This window comes from Camellia sinensis, chromosome 1 (assembly GCF_055761805.1).
Source record: "Camellia sinensis isolate YWXY chromosome 1, ASM5576180v1, whole genome shotgun sequence".
NCBI classification, from domain to species: domain Eukaryota; kingdom Viridiplantae; phylum Streptophyta; class Magnoliopsida; order Ericales; family Theaceae; genus Camellia; species Camellia sinensis.
The window spans coordinates 57,736,413-57,757,032 of NC_138961.1; the positions used below are offsets into that span (position 1 = coordinate 57,736,413).

Below are 20,620 nucleotides of genomic sequence, written 5' to 3' on the forward strand. Positions count from 1 at the left end.
AATCTGATGTTTGATATCTAATTTTTTATGTTTGAAATCTAATTTTTCACGATGTTTGTTCATGATGTTCTGACATTGATGTTCATGATGGTAAACATTAGATTATTGAAATTTGATGTTCATGATGGTAAATAAATCTGATGTTTCATTCTATAATTTCAAACATTATTGAAATCTGATGAACATTAGATGTTTAAAATCTAATGTTTGAAACATTATTGTAATTTTCAACGATATTTGAAATCTAATGTTTGATGTTGGATGAATAATGTTTGATGTTTGAAAAGAAGGGAAATCTAAAAAATGCCTATAGTAAGCTTCTTGGGAAATAGGATCTATTAGTCCAACAAAAAACTTTCGGGACTAAATGGGTTAACATTTTTAAATTTGGGATTTATTAGTGCTTTGCCCAATTTTTTATTTATTTATTTTTCAATTTGTCTTCATAATTCCCATCTAAAAAAAAAAAAATCTGTCTTCATAATTAGTTTAAAAAATTATAAAACTTAAAATTAATTTCATTGTATCTTTTATTTTTCTTGTCAAAACAAAATTAATCTGGAAAAACAACCAAGTAAATTTGACATCAATCAGAATAAAATAAAATACAAATAATTTAAAGCTTCAAGATTATAGCCTAGTGGAGTCATTGCCCTTTATGTTTATTTTTTAAAGTAACGTTAGGAATCATGAAAAAAAAATATCATGAAGATGATTATAAAAAAAAAATTTATTCTTAAATTATACATATAATAAAACAACACACAATAATTAAATAATAAAAAAAATTCATGAATCAAATAAAGGCTTAACGCTCATAAAAAATATTCACATGACTATCAAGCAAGTCCTTTATATTTATTTTTTAAAGTAACGTTAGGGATAATTAAAAAATATATCATGAAAATGATCATAAAAAATTTGGACCCTTAGATTATATATATATAATAAAACACCACACACTAATTAAATGATAAAAAAATTCATAAAATATTTCATAATATTTTTTTCATCAACCCTAATATTATTTATTTTTTAATAATAAGTGATAAAAGGACCCTACTGAAACAATGACTAATGTTCAAGGTGGACAAAAGTAACATTTGAATAAAAGTTAAAAAGAATATGTGATTAATTCAAATTAAAATATATAATTAAATAAAATATATAATAAATAAATAAATAAATAAGAGAGAGAGAGAGTGTGTATAAATCCAAAAGTGTCTAGAGTGACCATGCACATGAAACGGAAATCATATGCTTATGATATTAATTTGTCCTTTTGTCTCCTTTTATTTCTTAATAATAAACAAGAGAATTAAAAATATACTTTAAAATTTATTTAAAATACGAATTATTTTTTATAATTATAAAAATTATAAATTTTTTATTGTTTAAATTTTTTATTTAACACAAGTGGCAGAAAAAATAAAATTTTTAACTTTTTTCGTATATAATAATAAAATTATTTAAAATTTTAATTAAAATATATTTTTAATATCAAAATAATTAATTAACTTAAAAATTTATTACACTACAAAGAAAAAATTCATAATTTAAGCAAATTTGATGGAGATAGTTGTAATTTATCCTAACTAGTAATAGTAGTAAAGTCTTTGCAAAACGCAATCAACGCGCTCGAGAATTTTAGAGGCCTCGCGTTTTCTGCTTTTGCCCCCACTCCTCCCTATCTTCCGTCTCTCTCACTCTCCCACTTTCTGAACCGTCTCTCTCTCTCTCTCTCTCTTCTCTCTCTAGAAAAGGCAAGCAAGGCAAAAGACAGACACTTCAAGATCTCTCTCTCTCTCTCTCACAATCTATCTGTGGTAATCCATCAACCACTTCTCTTCTCTCTCTCTGGATTTGCATTTGGTGATTGATATACATACACACATTACATTCAAATATGTAATTCATGTGAACAAACAGAGTGCTTGAGATTCCAACTTAGTAATGGCTTTCGATATTCTGTCACTTCAAATTATCACTCTAATTTCCTAAATTAAGGTTTTGCTTTGCCTAGATCTGATCTTCAACGGTTGGTGTTCTATTTGGTGGTTCCAACTAATTTTCTTTCTTTCTTTCTTTCTTTTCCCACCGACACTTCACTTCAATCTTTTTTAGTTGTGCTTTTTTAGCCTAATTCAGAGTAATCTTCAATGGTGATGGTGATTCTTTTTATATTAACCCCAAAATTCTATATTTATATAATATAGATCTCTGTGTGGTTTTGAGTTCAAGTGAAGTAGTTATATTATATATGTTTTGAAGGAGGTCAAATTATATATATATATATATATATATATATATATATATATCATATTGAATGTTGTTTGCAACTGGAATGGTCAGATTGATTCATTTTATTTTATTTTTTATTCCCCCTTCAGGTTGTTGTGCTTGATAGATAAGTTGGTTGAGATGGAGGCTGAAATCCACGCCGATTCACCACTTGATTATGCTGAATTTCAATTATTTCCAAGCCGGGACAGGTAGGTTATACTTCTTTTTGTAACTATTTTCCACTGATACTTAATTATGTATACTTAACAGTGAAGGTTTTTTTTAAAAAAAAAAATTATTTTAATGACAAGGGTCAAATGTTTTTTTATCCCTCGTGTTCTTTCTTTAGATTTTCAAATTCAAATTTGTTGAGTCATTTGAATTTTTCACTGAAATTGGACCTTTACCAAAGATTAATGTGATTAGGATACAATCAAATTTGATTGGCTAAGATATCTAGTGATTCTTTTCTATATGGGCTTTGACAAATATCTTCTGCATTCAGATTGATTAGTGAGGATATCCAATTTGGGGTTTTATTCTGTTTAATTGCATGTTAGATGCAAATGGTTTTGAATTTTGAATGCTCCAAAAGTTTTCAAGCCCTTTTCGTTGCAAGGAAATTTAAATTTGGGAATTTACATATCCCCCCATTAAAACCATTAATCATTTAATGGATAAAAAAATTAGTTGACTCACAAAAATGTAATAAATATGATTGACGCTAAAAAAAAAATCATTATGAAGATGATGGTAATGACTATTGTTATTATTGTTATACTTGGAAATTGTTTTGAACAGCATTCAGACTTTGTTGTAGGTATGAGGCATGTGTATGCAGTGGCAACGAGGTAGAAACAATAGCATCTGGCCTTTTGGGACAGCTGGCGCTGCATTTACCTGAACTAAAAAATTTGTTGTCAAGAGGATCCAATGCCAACTTCAAACTTCAACCACCCAAAAATCTTGATAGTTCCCAGTGGTTCACAAAATCAACATTAACAAGGTTGATATCATTAAACTCTTTCTGGTTTTGTCACTTGGCTTTCTTCTTTTTTTTAATTTTTTGAGGAGGAGAAAATGAGGATGTTTAGTTCTTCTATTATTTCTATCTGATTATTTCTCAGATTTTTACGTATTGTTGGTTCATCGGACACACTAAATACCACCAATGCTATTGGAAATGAGATAACTCAACTGGAGGAAGCCAGAAAATTTCATCTTTCTTTGTATACCAAGGTAATATCTATACATTTCTTGGGAGTTGATACTTCAAAGAAATGTTTGAGACTCCCAAAAAACTTCCACAATTTGACCCACAATGCTTTGTTTCGATAAGTGTCAACTTTTGATTTGTTACACCCAATGATATAGGACTCAACTCCCTTGCCACATCATTGTGGGTGAATTTGTGGGTTTAGAAGTATGGGTCTCTAGCATTTCTCCGCTTCAAATATGTATTAAACTCATATGCATATTGTATTCCTTTTCTCAGGATCATCGGGATCATTCTGGAGATGGAGCAACAGGTTAATTTATTAAACATTTACTTTCTATAAACCTGGGATAGCTAAAATATAGAGCTGCTGCATTAGTTTTTTGTGCTTCCACTGAGGATGTAACTTGGCCATTTTAATCAAAGCCTGATTGAACTCCATGCTAGTAGATCTGTTTATTTATGGAATGTAAATTATCACTTTGAACTGTCTTGTAAATTGAGACAAGCCAATGTCACAGTTAGTGTGGGGAGAATAGATTGAATAAAACAAAAGAGAAGAGAAGAACAGAACAGGGATGTATTTTGTCTGTCAATTAAGCCTAAAATCAAGAAGTTAGTGTGGGGTTTGATAGGTTGGATTTTCCCCCATTTGTAAATTGTTGTGTGTCCTTCTCTTTCATTATGATCAAGTTTCATGTTTGCAATTGTATTTCCCCATTTGTTTTTTAGCTAAATACTCAGTGATTGTTGGTGCCCCTTCTCTAACAGACTGCTGCAACTTGAATGGTGTGGAACCACAGATTAAGGTAATTGCTATTTCTTTACCCTTTTAGTATAACACATAATTGTATTTGGCAACTAATATGGTTTGCGGTAACAGGATGAAGTTGAGATTGTGTCATCAGATGCAACAAAGTACGTAAATTGGTTGTTTTGTTATCAATAATTAAATTTTTCTCTGCTGTGTGTGCCAAATTACACCTTGAACACTGACAGGAATGAATTGCTGCGAGCAATGGATTTGAGGCTAACAACATTAAGAGGAGAATTAGCTGCTGCTTTCAACGAGGCTGCTGGAGCCACATGCTCTTCAAAGCATGTCTCTGATATGGAAAAGCTTTCTCAACATTTTGGAGCCATAGATTTGAGGTATTCAAAGTTTTTGTGTAATAATAATTCTTAAAGCTACTGTGTCATTTTCCTCATCCTCTTCTTTCCTTTTTCCTTCTTTTTACTTTCTAATCATTGTGATACAAAAATTTTAAATGCCCAACTATTAGATAGTAATGACCAACATTAATAAATTTTTGTTGGGAAATTTAGCCAAAACCCCTCCATTGGACCCTTATTTAGTGAAAAAGACAACCCAATTTATTTTGCTTCATAAACCCACTAAGGAAACACATAATTGAGCAAAGACAGTAAAATATCTTTTTTTTTTCTTTGACAATATTGCCAGAGTAACATATTACTGTCAAACAAAGTAACATGTTACTGTCAAACAGAGTGACATGTTACTGTTACTGTTTACATTAATTTCGACGGTAATATATATATTTTTTAAAGAATTTCATAGTCAACATCGATCTCATTTGATAGATCTTTATGCAAAAATTCTAAAAATACTAATTTTATTAAAAACCAACATCTATATCAAAAGTTATATTATTTTAAAGTTTAATATTTTGATAATAATGGTATGTGTTGGACTTTTCAAGAAAAACTTTTTGTGCTTGTCCTTAATGCATTAAAATTTTATTACAAAGGGGTTTTGACCAAATCCCTCATTTTTGTTGTGTTTTGTAGGGGTACTTTGCATAAGTTTTTAGAACTGAGCCAAATAGGACAGGCTGTTGATTTACCAAGTGATGAGAAGTCCCCTGCCACAATTTATTCAAGAAATGATAGGGTCAATAAGATATTAAAACCATCGCACTCAGATACACCAGTAAAATATGGTGTCTCTCCCGCCAAAGTTGCCCAGGTTGAGCGACAAGGTTCATCAGAAAGTGAGGAATCTTCTTACTTGAGTGAGGATGATCAGCCATCTGTGGAACGAAGTCGGACTCTCATTAGGTGTGCATCACCTAGAAGGTCAGCATCTCCAATGCGGAGGGTCCAAATAGGGCGATCTGGGTCACGCAAGGCTACTGCACTGACCATTAAGAGCCTCAATTTTTTTCCTGCTAGAGATAAGACATTATCTTATAGAGATGCAACTGCAAACAGTAGCGAAGAGGAAGGATCTGAGCAACCCCCCAAAAAACCTGATAGTAATGCACGGAGAATGAGTGTGCAAGATGCAATCAATCTTTTTGAAAGTAAACAAAGAGATCAAACGTCGGATATTCAGAAGACAAAGCCAACTTTAGATGCCCTTGCTGGTACAAATAAATCTGTATTGAGAAGATGGAGTGCAGGTACAGGTGAAATTTCCACCCAATGCCTTCCAGAAATTGGTTCTGAAAGTTCTGTTCCAATGACTTCCAGTAATTTAGAGGGAGAAGAAATTCCAAGGAGTTCATTAGCAAAACTGGACTGTGAATTCATTTCAGGAGATAACAATCCTGTTGAGGCTGCTAAAGTAGAGGCAAACATAGAAACTTTTGATGAAAGAATGTCTAATTCAATTGGAAGTAAAGCAGATATTCTTGTAATCGAAAGTGAGGAAGACACTGAAAACTTAGCAGCCTCAACAGAATGGAATCAACAGAAGGAAGCAGAGTTGAATCAGATGCTGATAAAAATGATGGAAAGTAAGCCTGTTAGGTATCAGAATATAGCACCTGAAAATAACAGAAGCCAAGATGGTCCACATGAACAGAGAGGGGGGTTTTATGATCACTACAAAGGAAAGAGGGATGAGAAACTTAGGGGAGAAACAGCAGGAAAGCGAGCAGAGAAAGAAGCACAATTTAGAGCAATGCAGCAAATTCTTGATAAAAGAAAAACTGAAATGGCCTCAAAAAGTTCTTTGGCTAAGCCCCAAAAATCGCGTAAGAGTGTAACTCAATCTGCCAATCCCAAGCAGTCAACAAAATCTGCTGTTGCGAAGAAAGCATTATCTAAGGCATCACCCTCACCTGCTATGCGTAAGTCATGGCCATCAACTCCATCACCAAGAGCCACAACAGGGACATCACCAGCTAAAGCTCCGTGCGGAAACTCATCTGCTGGTACTACACCTACACGTCGGAAACCTCAGCCCGCACCATCAGTTCCTCAGTCGAGCCCAAAGGTGGAAAGAACTGTGCAGCGGCCCAAAACTGTGAAGGCTAGCCAAAATGACACTAGGAAGAGCACGAAAGCCATGACCGAGAAGCAGCAGCAACCATTAACCAAAAATGAGAAAAGTGCAAAAACTAAAGTTCAGATGACTTCTGGAAAGGACAGTTCAACAGTTGCAGCAAAGCCTAGTTTCTATAACAAGGTGACCAAGAAGAGCAGTGTAGTGCCACTGGAGTCAAAACCTTTCCTTCGTAAGGGCTCTGGTATTGGCCCCGGTGTGGGTCCTGTTGTTGTCAAGACAAAAGCTTCTTCTCAGCCTGAGGAAACTTTGAAAACTGCAGCAAATCTGATCCGAGCTCAGGAAAATGAGGTGGTTACTGACATTTCTGATCCAATCAGTCAGGTTACTGACATTTCTGATCCAGTCAGTCAGCAGGAGGGGGATCTTGAAGCACCGGAAATTCATGCTAATTTAGAATCAGAAACTCAGTTAACTAATGAACAGAAATGTGATGACACAGTGATTTCTGAACAAGTTACTGCCAATGGTGATGATAATAGCTTTATAATGGTGACGGAGTCTGCATTGAAAACTGAGGCTGAAGAAGAAGAATCAGTTATCTCCCTAACGGCCTGGGTAGAAATAGAAGAGGATCAAGATTTACCTATTCCACATGAGGACAGCACATGCCATATTGCATCTGCAACCAATGTTGCACCAGTAGCAATGTCGAGTCCACGTGTCCGCCACTCTTTGTCACAAATGCTTCTAGAGGAGAGTGCTGAACCTGATATTGTTGAATGGGGAAATGTCGAGAACCCTCCTGCAATGGTGTACCAAAAAGATTCACCCAAAGGATTGAAGAGGCTCTTGAAGTTTGCTCGAAAGAGTAGGGCGGATCCAAATTTGACTGGTTGCCCTAGCCCATCTGTGTTTTCTGATGGAGAGGATGATGCTGAGGAGTCTAAAGCTGTTGGTATGAAAAATGCGGACAACACACTGAGGAAGGCTGCCCTACATCCAAAGAACTACGGGCAACAAAAGACTTCATTAGGTGAAGGCTATGAGAAAAATCCAGCTGGACCTGAAATGCTTTCCGGTACATTTGCTTCCATCTCCATGCTTTATATCTTTGTTGTGCATAAGCATGGGACTCAAAGTGAGTTGAACTGTTAATCGTCTTAGTAGTAAGCATGAAACTTAGTGGTTGCCTAAGCAGCACTGACACGGGACAATAGTGATTCCTAAAAAAAATAAGATACAGACATGACAGTGATACGGCAAAAACATTTATTTTTCATATACTTTTATTTACCATGTATATGAATATAAATTTAGGATACGTAGATATAAAAAGTATCAATGTATAAGAGTGTTTATTTTTATTTTTTTACTTTTTTCTTCTTTATTTACATATAATTTACCTTGACCTCAAATTAACTTTGTAATCAACTTTTAAAAAATAAAAAAATAAATACCTGTCTTCAACATGTCCTACAAAAAAAATATAATTTAAACAATCAACACGCCATTTAGCATGTCGAACATGTGGATACTAGTGTCCATCTTGGAGTATCGGTGCTTGTTAGGTGGTTACTGAACGGTTTAAAGCCTGAAAACACTTCCATGGCATTGTTATCTCTTCTCTTTTATTTTCACTGTCTATCTTAACAGCATAAATTAGCTAGTTTTTCAGTGATATTGTCTTCTTATGTGCGCTTTATGATTGACACATTTGCCTAGTCTGGATTCTGATACTGATAATTATAACGGATGATATGCATACAGCTCAATCAAATACAAGCAAATTTGGCGCTCAGAGTTCTTACCACAAGTTCCAGGACCACAATCCAGCTGCAGCCACCACAACTAAAGGTTATTTTTGATATCCTATTCCGAGTGATTAGTCTCTTTCCTTTCCTAGTGGTTCATCTTCTCTTATTGTCCATAGATTCCAATATTCTCTACTATGTTTGTGTTTCAGCAACAAGATCATTCTTCTCTCTTTCAGCATTTAGGGGCAGCAAACCGAATGAGACAAAGCTTCGTTAATGCTAGCAAAAATTACAAGTAAAAAAAATTTAGTAGGTACCATCTGTCTGTAGCTATATACTGGTGAAATTTGGCTTGAGGCAACTCCATCTTTCTTCACCGTCCGGACCATAATTTTAAGCAGCATACTATCTGTGGTCTGGGAGAGAATCCTCTGCTTTTGGATGCATTATTGATGATGAGGGTGTTAATATGTCTACAGATTCAATGTTTCAGATCCAGGTTTAGCAACACTCCTTGGATGGAAACAATGAATTTTTACTTTGTCCTGTCAGTTGACCATTTTGTTCATATGTCTCTGCAAAAAAGTATTTTTAACTTTCAAATTATTTGTTTTTTATTTTTGTGATTATCTATAATTCGTTATTTATGGATTCTCTACAATTGATTATTACTGTTTGTTGCTGAGAAAGACACTTGTTTGGTTGGTGGCTTTCTGTTCATTGAACAATTGCATTTCCGATGTGGTTATCGTTAGAGATATTGCTCATTCATGACCTTCCCAAGTGGGTTTGCACTTCAGAGGTACACAAATCTTATTGATTTATTGGAGGGTTAATTACACTAAGACCCCCTAACTATTAACAAATATCACTTTATCCCTTCATTCATTTTGGAACATGTGCATATTGATTTTCTGAGTAATGAATATCGAACAAATACACCTCTTTTGCAAGGGCTTGCAAGGAAAATTTTAATTATGCAAAACTTGTAAAATCCGATACATTTTCTCAATCCCAAGAAAGATTAGTATAGTTTACCCAAAATTGTTGTTATTATTATTTTTCAAATTCGCCTTTCTTTTTCTTTTTCCCGACAAATTCAAAATCTACACGTGTAACATTAAATTCGTGCTCTACTGTCAATGTTACTTTGACAAAGCAGAGCACTTCCGGTAAAGGAAAGGTAAAGGACAATTCACCATCTTTTTCCGCTTTGCTGGTATGGAGTGCAAGTTCAGAAACTGGTCCCAGCCCCTTTTGCATGAGCGTGGTTCGAAACTGGCCCCAACCCCTTTGGTATGGAGTGCGAGTTTAGAAACTGGCCCCGGCTCCTTTTGCAAGAGTGTGGTTCAGAAACTGGCCCCAGCCCCTTTGGTATGGATTGCGAGCCCCTTTTGCACAACTATGTGATACCATATCCAACTCATGCTTTCGATTCAATAATAAATAGGAAGTGTGCAATATTGCACATCTAGGTGGCCTCCTTTAGTTCCTGCTATCATTTGTCTTCCCATTCTCAGTTGCCACTATGTTGGGATCAGATATTCCATCAAGGAACAACATCTAAATGCATGTAATTTATAACTAGAAGAAAAAGTAGTGAAAAAAGCTATGTTTGGAACACAGGTTTTTTGTGGGAAAGGAAAAGAAAATGGAAAGAATGAGAAGGAAAATGTAGTTCCAAGATCCAAACATAGTATTGAGTAAAACTACACTACTAGATCTACCCAAAAGATAAATCTAATAAAATATACTTCCACCTCCTGCTTAAACCTTGAAAAAACGCCAGCATACTATCAGCTAAAGAGAACGATTCAATCTCTCACTCAACATAGGCAGCTCGGTTTTTGCTGGATTAAACTGCAAGAATAGTGGCATGTTCACTGAACAAGCTTGTGAGCTTCTCTCTCAAGGCCTTGCAGATATGGGAATATCGTGTTTGCATGAGATCCATAGTATCGTGAAAAAATTACAGCCACCCGATTTAAGCAGTCCATGGCACTTTGATCACCCAGGGATAGCTGAATCGATGAAAGTTTTACCAATTCATTTCCAATAGCAATGTGGTCGGGACCATAGAGCTTTTCAAGAATCTGCCAATTCAATGGAGAAATGAATTCCCAATCAAATTTCTTTACTCATCAATTGTACCACAAAAAAAAAAACAAAAACAAAAACAAAAAGTGAAGGATATATTGCAAGTGCAATCAAATTAATCATACTGATTTTTAACTTCTGAATCCAGCAAAAACAAACGAATTTTGGAAAAAACAATATTTAAAGAAATTGATTAACCAATGCTCCAAAACCTGGAAGCGATGCAACCCCTTTAAAATAGGGCAATTCAAAACAGATATATTAGGAATCAGAAAATTGATTGAAATAGTATAAATTTACAGAAGTATTAAATAGATTTACTTAGCACACACCAAGTAAACAATCTTACTTCACCTACCAACAGACTCCCATCATTCATAAAATCGCTATGCATATGGTGAGACCCATTCTACATTTTTATACAGGTCAATTGGCCAAATAGGTACTGCTATCATAGAGACGAACATTGCTGATGGAAAATGGATTTGAAAGAATAGTGTACGAAAGAGAAAGGAGATGGACTTTCTGATCGCTTATTATTAATACGACAAGGACTTTAATTTTGGGATAATTTTTTACCAAAACTCTTCATTCAATTTTCTCAGAAATAAATGAGCCTTTATCTGATCTTTTTCAGATGCAAACACACAAAACTATATATATATATCAACTGAGTGCAGCAATATCTGTCCTATAAATGCTGGTATTCCAATATCCAAGGATAGGTTTCAATTCTCTAATTTACCCTAGCTGTAGTCTAAGCAGCATGAACAGTTTTAACACTTCTACAAATGATGGACACGGACACTTATTGGACACTCCTATAAACATGTCCAACACTTCTTGAACATTTCTTTATTTAAAACTGAAATTTATAATTTCAGGTACTTTACAGACACTACTTAAAAACCACCTATGCAGCGAATCACTTCATATCCGATATTCTTGGGCACTGATGAGACAGTAGGCAGCAGTTGTAAGCATTAATTATTTGTGGAGCTTCAACTTCTGCTTTTGTTTTGCCAATTATAAATATCAAATTTAGATAATTTATTTATACGTCAATGTGTCTATAGTAGTCTTGGGACATCTCCAATATCTTGTTGCAATGTGGTGCAACAAGTGGTATGAATCCATTTTGGTTCAACAACATATAGTCTATAGCTCTAAAATAGATCCCTTCTAAGTCTTGTTGAAAAATGGTTAAGAGAGTTCATGAATCCGTTGTGCACTGGGTACAAACAAGTTGTAATCCCATAGTGAATACCCAAAATAAAATAAAATAAAATAAAAAATCACTGGATGACATGACAAATAGATGATTTACCTCAATTGATGCCTCACAATGGTCCATTGCCAGTTGTAGCTCTCCAAACAAACAAAATGCCTGTGCAAGGTTGTCCTCCACCTGAAATTATTACATGGTCACGCAAATCATTTTGAGCCATAGGTATCGCCACAACTTATGAAGCATGGACACACCAAGAAGCGTGCCATACCCATACTAGATACATACCGGGTACTAATACTTTACATGGTACTTTTGCATACGTATCGAGTACACAAAGCACATACTCAAATTTTTTCTTCTTAGTTTTTTGCCTTAGCCGAAATAATATTTTATTCCATATAGAGGTGAAATTAGTTTCATTGGGCTTTTATTTAAGCTTAGCATGATTTTAAAATTAAGTTTTGTTTTGTAAGTTATTTAATATAATGACACTTAATTTTGGTTTATACCATAGTTTTGGCATTAAATGTAAATTGAAGGTTTGACCTTAACCAACTAAACCATTTAACTAATTTTTACATTACTCCAAATTAAAAATTAAATATTTTTTACAAACGTACCCAGCCGTGCCTATACCCTACTTATTTTAGATTTTACCATATCAACATATCCGTACCGCACCAATACCAGTATCCATACACATGCTTCATAGGCCACAACTATGACCATCAAACAAATTTTCAGCCAGAAAATGAAATGCGAGATAGGCCAGTCACCAAACTTGCTTGTTCCCAAACATAAAATACAAGAAATATTTCATCGAACCCAAGGGTAAGAACATGGATCAAGATGATTTATCGAGAAAAAAAAAAAAAAGAACATGGATCAAGATGCTCCTTGTAACCCTAGAAATCTAGAACTCACCTCTGCAATGTTCTTGTTGTATGCATGCAATGTTGACCGGAGCAGATCAAACGATACCAAAGCATCTGAGAGAGTATTAGGTCCGACTTCATTAGCAATTATTGCATCCTGCAATCTGTTGAATAAAACATTTCAACATGAGATGCCCATAAAGAAGGCAAGCATGCATCCCATATATAAATATGTCTATATGCATCTTGTTTATATAGCCTTATATGCATATATGTAGGCAAGTACAAATGCACTTTACGGTGTCTAAGAAATAAATGCACTTCAAAGAAACAAATATGTACCCTCTGATACAAATCTCAGCTTTATTGGCCATTGCATGTAAAGCTTCCAGATCGCGATAAGTACCACAATTCAAACAATATCCAGGTTCAATTTGATTGCTGCATCCGGTTTGTTCAAACACAAGGCCAGCCACTTTATCAATGTCATCATCTTTTGGTTTTTCAACCTTCAAAAGATCAGAAACTTCAGAGTTACAAAACAGGATGACATATAATAGGTCACATTCTAGAAATGGCATTACATCAATGCCATGTATAACAGAGTGAAATCCACCAGTTGTGAGTCCCAAATTTTAGCACTAAAGTAAGATCGTTTGGATGGAGTGAATGTAATTTGACACATCTGCTTTCTCATATTTAGATATTAGGTTCAAAATGAGAAAATAGTTGACCAGAAAATACATCTACTTGTGCCGATGTAGGTTCATAAACCTTTTTATTTGTACAACTCATCTAAAAGCTTAAGATGCTAAAGAGAGGAGCGGTGAGGTTTGAACCCATGATCTATTGTCTATTCTTATACCATGCTAAGTTATAAACCACCAACTTACCTGAAGCTTAAGCTGCTAGTGAGAGGGATAGCCAGTCTTGCAGCTTTTAATTGAATCTTTTAATGTAACTGCAAGACCATACTTTTTTTTCTTTTTTTTTCCCGATAGGTTCATGACCATGCTTAACTACCCAAGATTTGTTTTTAAAAAAAGTCTTTCTGTTTTAGAAAAGAGATTCACATACTAGAACTGGGGCATATAGGATACCTGTACATGAGTCTCTGAACTGCAAATTGGAGGGACAACGAGGTGGTTGATTTTCTGTTTTTCATACTTGGCCACACAGCTATCCAAGACTACACCAAAACAATTTGGTTTGACACACCGAAAAGCATTTAGCACAAGGTCAGATAAATTTAACTCTGAGCAACCTCTGCACCAACATCTAAATGAGTATTTATCTTCCAGAAATTCTTGGCGGTGCTTACAGTCCCACTGCCCAACCTGTGAAACAAAAACTTCCATTATCGATTCAAATAGCTGTCTCTGCCAGTGCTATTGATACATCAACCAAAATGACAAAGGGAATTCTCCAGCCTATCAGAACAAAACTAAAAAGTAGATACCCAACTCAAAATGCCTTCACACTACTCTCATACAAAACCCTAATAAACAACTGAGACAAATGCCACTTATCAAGAGTAAGAATACCTGTGGACCGTAGGACAGCTCTAGTGGGCACCCTGCCACCACAAATTCTGTGGCTCGAATATAGAGAGTCCGAGACAGGAAATATGCGTGAATGTTTGGCTGGCAAGAATGGTTAAACAGACTGCCAGCTGAATAAACAGCTTGACCTACTCTAACCTACAGAATAGCATCAATCAGAAAACAGTAAAATTAGGGGAGAAAGCCTTTTGATTATAGTAAAACACTCGAAATCAATTACATTCATAATTCTCAACTCTGAATGAAGGGTCTACAAAATTACACTATTTAAATGCATTATTGAAGAAAGAATTTTCTTTTAGTGTGTCTTCATAAAACGGTTCTTCCTGCTGCAATAAATGCTTTCTTCATGACGCTGAGAATTTTTTTTTATCAACATAATTTGCAGGTTGCAATCAGCCTTGGTCCTGGTACTCAATGGTAATCAACAAAATGAGTTCCACTGTTCTCCATTTTCCCTCTCAAGAAGTTTTTTTTTTTTTTTCAAACTTTAGCCACGAGGCCCACACCACCATTCCAAACTGCCATTATGTCACGTCTGTTATCTCCTTTGATGCAAAGAACTCCACAAGCAGGTAGTTTCCTCAGAAAAAAGACAACATACTTGTAACCATTTTTCCAAGTAAATGCAAAATGTGCTTCCAAGTTCATGTACTATGACACCACATTTTCCTCAAGTCGTCATTACCATAACACCAATGGACTTATCCTCTGTATTGCTCAATGCATTCAAAACTACGGGGTTTATGAGGAATACACGAATTGCTTGCCTCATGTATTGATGCTTCAGATCACAGTTAGCAGGGAGGGGAAGAAATATTTTTGAATATAATTTTTTTCGAAAGGCGGTTGACATGAAAGGAATTAGAGGTATTGCATTCCCAACATGAAAGGAATTAGAGGTATTGCATTCTCAACACTTCAACCTTTGTCTACATGAAAGGAATTAGAGGTATTGCATTCTCAACATGCAAGGATTGGGTGAAAAATCAGCTTTATGTGAACCCACAAGGGGAACCAAGATTGAACCAGAAAGTATTTTGGTCTTAGGAGAAAATATAATGCATGGAGGTGACTACGTGATTTGAGGCAAGTGAGGGAGAAAGCCTTCCACTTATAGGCCCTGTTTGGTAGGGTTTATTTCCAGCTTATTTCAGCTTTTAGCTTAATTTAAGATATTTTGATGTGTTTGGTTCAGCTTAACAATACAACTTATAGCTTTTTGTAAGTCAAAAATCAACTTATTCTTTGAGTGGGGGAGGAGAAGCTTAATTTATAAGTCAAAAATCAGCTTATGTTCACAGTTATAAGCTATAAGCAGTTATGTTATAAGCTATAATCACTTTCCCACAGATCTACCAAACAAGTCATAAGTTACAAGCTAGATGAGAAATGTTGCCAGGGACCTACCAAGGCTTTCTCACTCAGTTTGAAAAATCTATGATCTTTATTAAAGGACATGCAAGTCTTTAATGATCGCTCTAATTAGTACAAAAATAAGCCAACTGTAATTGCAGAAGGGGAGCTGTTACTTTTGGATTCATACAGTTCGAACTCCATCCAATTTTAAGTGGGCTCCTTACTGGATTTGGCCATGGTTTTCTTTGATTTTTTTTTCCCTTTCATTTTTTTTTTTTTCCAATTTCGGTTTTTTGCCGTTTATTTTGAAGAGCTCTCTCCCTATATTGTTGTACCATTTTTTTTTTGTACTGCATTTAGTTTGAAAAAAGAATGCAATTGTCCATCTGATACCCCAATCCTCTGAGCAACAAACCCCACCGTATCCATCGACTCTACTTGTAGGAGTACCGTCAAGAAAAGGAACATTTTCAATAAGAAAAATTGTCCAACATGATTGTAAGAAATAATGTATAGAGAAAGAGAGAGAATAAATTGTATGTATTATTGATTGATATATATTGATTTCTATTACAATGATTCATGATTCCTATATATAGAAGAGAGTGAGTGTGTAGTAGGTAAGGAGTAGGTGAAGTGGAGGTGGTAGTGGTGTAGTGGGTTAGGTTTAGTGGAGTAGGTGAGGTGGTAGTGGTGTAGTGGGTTAGGTTTAGTGGAGTAGGTGAGGTGGTAGTGGTGTAGTGGGTTAGGTTTAGTGGAGTAGGTTTAAGTGGGTGAAGTAGGTGGAGAGTAGGTGGATTTTAACAGCCCCCCGCAAACTCAAGGGGGATAGGAACTAACCAACTTGAGTTTGGAGAGAGTAACAAAACAAGAAAATACATAAAAATAAAAAAGGATAGGAGACACTGTATGGTCGTGTCAGACCGTTGGTGAAGACACTGAATGGTGGTGTCATAACGTTGTAGAGGACACTGTATGGGGGTGTCATAACGTTGTAGAGGACACTGTATGGGGGTGTCATAACGTTGTAGAGGACACTGGATGGCGGTGTCAGACCGCTGTAGAAGACAGTTTATGGGGTCATGTCGGACCGTTGTAGAAGACAGTTTATGGGGTCATGTCGGACCGTCGTAGAAAAACAGTTTATGGGGTCATGTCGGACCGTTTGTAGAAGATAGTTTATGGGGTCATGTCGGACCGTTGTAGAAGACAGTTTATGGGGTCATGTCGGACCGTTGTAGAAGACAATGTTGTGACAGTTTACGGAGTCTTGCTGGACCCTTGTAGAAACTAACCGGAATCAATGTCGGGACAGTTTACAGAGTCTTGTCGGACCCTTGTAGAAACTAACCGGAATCTATGTCGGGACAGTTTACAGAGTCTTGTCGGACCCTTAAAAAGTCGCACCCTCAAAAGGTGTGCCCAATCTATGTCAAAAGGCGTGCCATCAAAAGGCGTGCCCAATTCATCAAAAGGTGTGCCGGACATGATGGCGAGGCACGTGGGCGCCTTGGCTTGCGTGCCCGTTTGTCGGCTGGTGGTAAGAGGCGCGCGATGCGCGTGGCTGCCTCGGCTATAAGACAGAGGCTGAGGCTGAGGCAAAAAACCTATGAATTTTGGCAGTCTGAAATACTCTGTAAACCCTGCTCGGAAACACTTAGCAACCCAAAAAACATGGCTTCTTCTTCCCGTTCAGCTACCCAGAACATAGCCTCTTCTTCCCGTGGTCTGCTCACTCTCTTTCCCGACCTCAACGAGTCAACAAGAGAGATAACTGGTGCGGTGGCCTGTGAACCTCAACCAAACACCTCTGGTTTTGCTCCGTTGAACTTTCCGATGCGGTCGGTGGAGCAAAAAATGGCAGTGCAAACGGATATTGAAGCTAATCAGTATACATTGAAGTCCTGTGTTGAAACTATGACTGCGGTCACAAACTTGTCGCACCGGCTGCAGAATAGGACAAATGAGGTGCAGCAGTTAAACGCCCAACTGGCTCTGCTCCAACGCATGTATAAGGATGCGCGAGCAGAGATAAGTATGCTAAAGGCGGAAAATAAGGAGCTGAAGCGGAAGGCCACCGTTATGTTCCGATTTGGAGGTCCGCCATATGCTGTAGTGGAGGAGCAGGGTGGAGTGATCGTGCCCAGTGGAGTGGGAAACACAGAGGCAACACCGTCAAGGGCCGCCCAGGACGGAGGCAAGAAGAAAAGACCGGCGGAATAGGCGAAAAAGTGAGATCGGTGGGTGGCCGTCTGCAGAAAAGAAAACAAATCTTGTGGTTGTTGTTGTTTTTTTTTTTTTTTTTTTTTTTTTTTTTTTGGTGTAAAATGGTGATCGGGGTGAGCCCCAACATGAATAAAATAAGGGAAGGTTTGGTGTGCAAATTTGTTTTGTTTTTTTTTTTTTTTTTTTTTTTTTTTAAATATATATATATATATTCTATATATTCTAGTGGGATGAATGATGAGTTGTATGAAACGATGGGAACAAGTCCATGTGGGTTAGGGAATGGCGATGATAATGTGTTGTGGGTGGTGGAAAAAGTAAAGTGAGAGAGAGACACACTGTAACATATTAACATAGTTTATCTTAGGTTTACCGGCACATTCCTTTTCTGAAGATATGCATTCCAGCTCAAACCACTTCAAATAATTCACAAATCTCATCATCACCTCACGTGATAAGAAGACAAATTTGCAGCTGTAACACTGCCCAACGTGGGTGAACAGTTGGTTGATAAAAGTCCTTTGGTGAAGTGATGGCGAATCATCCTCACTCTTGAGCCCCTCCATTACACCAACTTTGGTACCGTTTACCTTGGAAGGGGCTTGTGCATTGGCCTTAACCTGCAAACCCCCAGTGGCAGCAGATTTTGATTTAATCCCTCGTGCATCCACATTTGCTGGAGGTCCTCCAAGCTTGCTGGATGTCTTGGCACCAGAATCGGGTGGAGGAGATGCAACTGGAAAAAATGCAGAAGTAGCGGCGGTAGCAACCATTATGAAAAATCTATCACCAAGCTGAGAAGAATCTGGAAGAGCACGGTAGAAAACGTCAGAAATTGGATGTTTTGGTGGCAGATTCGAAGCTGTCTGAGTGCGGAAAAGCAGTTGAGAATTGCGTGATTAGTGAAGGTCGTTTGGTGGAGAACGGTGAATCAGAGACGACGTCTGCGAAACAGTGTGCATCTCCGACTTCAAATGTGACAAACGAGCCTGAGGTGGCTCAGAAATGCCCTAAGTTAGGCATGACTTCTGTGCGTGGAAGGAGGAGAGATATAGAAGACGCTGTGGCCATTCACCCCTTGCTTTGCTGCCGGAGTAGTCAGAATCTGGCGGATTTGCACTTTTTCGGCGTTTACGACGGCCACGGTTGCTCACATGTGGCGATGAAGTGCAAAGATCGATTGCACGAGATAGTGAGAGACGAGCTCGAAAGCCACGAAGAAGATTCGTGGAAGAAAATGATGGAGCGAAGTTTCTCTTCTTGCAGAGTTACGGCTGTGGAGAGTGGAAGGTATGTGTAGAAAATTCCAGCGGGCAGCAAAGGCAAAGGTGTCGGTCGGCTGCCCGCCGGTGAGAAAGAAATACAGGCTTAAATCTTATCGCTCTGATACCATGTAAGAAATAATGTATAGAGAAAGAGAGAGAATAAATTGTATGTATTATTGATTGATATATATTGATTTCTATTACAATGATTCATGATTCCTATATATAGAAGAGGGTGAGTGTGTAGTAGGTAAGGAGTAGGTGAAGTGGAGGTGGTAGTGGTGTAGTGGGTTAGGTTTAGTGGAGTAGGTGAGGTGGTAGTGGTGTAGTGGGTTAGGTTTAGTGGAGTAGGTGAGGTGGTAGTGGTGTAGTGGGTTAGGTTTAGTGGAGTAGGTTTAAGTGGGTGAAGTAGGTGGAGAGTAGGTGGATTTTAACAATGATATCATTGCAACAAAAGTTCACGAGGAAATACTCTAGAAGAATAGCAAAAATGAAAATTCAAGTAGCACCTGTACAAACCTGTTCCAAATTACTAGTTAAAGCACCTCCAGCTTGAGAAAATTTTCCAGACTGATCCATTGAGCAATATACATCAGGAAATTTCATACGAACAATTGCCATAGAATTTACCTTGATTTGAGACAGTAATATAACAAACTGCATCCAGGAAAGGAAAAAGAACATAACTACAGATTAGATGGCAATAAAATGTTTGGGGCACGCAACAGTTCCCTGTCTATTCTGAATCTTCATTGAGATTAATTTCTTAACATCTAAAGTATTCACATTCTAGTAGAGAAAAACAATGGATTAGAACAAAACATATTTCCGAAACATTTATGAATATTTTTGCCTCTAAGCTAACCCAAACAACATATCAAAACGAATTTTGATCCTTGAGGAAAACTTTTGGAGAGAATTTTGTCTTTCTCTCAACTTAAAATTCTGTTTTTCTTGGAAGCTAACCAAAACAACATATCAAAACGAATTATGTCTCTCTCAACTTATAATTCAGTTTGCACAACTCTTGTACATGATCGTAAGTTTTTTTCTCTTTTTTTTTTTTTTTTGATAAATAACCAAACTTTATTGAGAAAGCATCAAGATGACGCAAAAAATACAAGAGCGGCCTGAAAAGCCCGACCAAACTAACGAATCAAATCCTCTACAAAATCTACAAAAGCCAACACATCTGGATCTACTAAACCTGTCACCCAACTATACAATACTGAAAGAAGCCACCTCTCTAAGTAAGGGATGGAGTGAACCACCCCTTGAAACACCCGCATATTACGCTCCAACCAAATCAACAACATTAAACAGTGTGAAGCAAGAATCTAAGTCTTTCGACGTCTCCTTCCAACCCTTTTCCCCCACCCAACTTTGTAAAACTGTGAACACAGAATCCGGTTGAACCCAAACTAAATCAAAAACTACAACCACAAGCATCCAAAAACGAGATGAGACCAAAAAATGAATAAGCAAATGGTCAACCGACT

At 36.6% G+C, this 20,620-nt stretch overlaps 2 protein-coding genes across 7 annotated transcripts in view; one reads left to right on the forward strand and one right to left on the reverse strand.

The window, feature by feature from the left end:
- The first annotated feature begins 1,609 nt into the window (after positions 1 to 1,609).
- On the forward strand, positions 1,610 to 9,195 carry LOC114282387 (uncharacterized). 5 transcript variants are annotated; one of them, XM_082877984.1, is made up of 11 exons: positions 1,610 to 1,826; positions 2,391 to 2,492; positions 3,104 to 3,289; positions 3,411 to 3,522; positions 3,779 to 3,812; positions 4,271 to 4,308; positions 4,383 to 4,417; positions 4,499 to 4,651; positions 5,309 to 7,830; positions 8,520 to 8,606; positions 8,716 to 9,195. In XM_082877984.1, the coding sequence occupies exons 2-11, from the start codon at positions 2,422 to 2,424 to the stop codon at positions 8,781 to 8,783; spliced, it is 3,306 nt and encodes a 1,101-aa protein (XP_082734110.1). In that variant the 5' UTR covers positions 1,610 to 1,826; positions 2,391 to 2,421; the 3' UTR covers positions 8,784 to 9,195. The 5 variants fall into 5 exon arrangements, with proteins under 5 accessions (XP_082734110.1, XP_028080850.2, XP_082734116.1 ...); XM_082877990.1 differs by having other exon boundaries at positions 1,727 to 2,038; XM_082877999.1 differs by having other exon boundaries at positions 1,813 to 2,007.
- Positions 9,196 to 10,050: 855 nt separating this feature from the next.
- The window catches only part of TPR9 (Tetratricopeptide repeat (TPR)-like superfamily protein), a 32,222-nt gene continuing 21,652 nt past the window's right edge, over positions 10,051 to 20,620 (reverse strand). For both annotated transcript variants that reach the window (XM_028225052.2, XM_028225051.2), the window contains 7 exons: positions 19,641 to 19,778; positions 14,254 to 14,409; positions 13,810 to 14,046; positions 13,052 to 13,218; positions 12,759 to 12,873; positions 11,931 to 12,011; positions 10,051 to 10,599 (listed from right to left, as the gene is read on the reverse strand). In XM_028225052.2, coding sequence (XP_028080853.2) covers positions 10,387 to 10,599; positions 11,931 to 12,011; positions 12,759 to 12,873; positions 13,052 to 13,218; positions 13,810 to 14,046; positions 14,254 to 14,409; positions 19,641 to 19,778 — 1,107 coding nt within the window. In that variant the 3' untranslated portion in view covers positions 10,051 to 10,386. The remainder of the gene's footprint in view (positions 10,600 to 11,930; positions 12,012 to 12,758; positions 12,874 to 13,051; positions 13,219 to 13,809; positions 14,047 to 14,253; positions 14,410 to 19,640; positions 19,779 to 20,620) is intronic.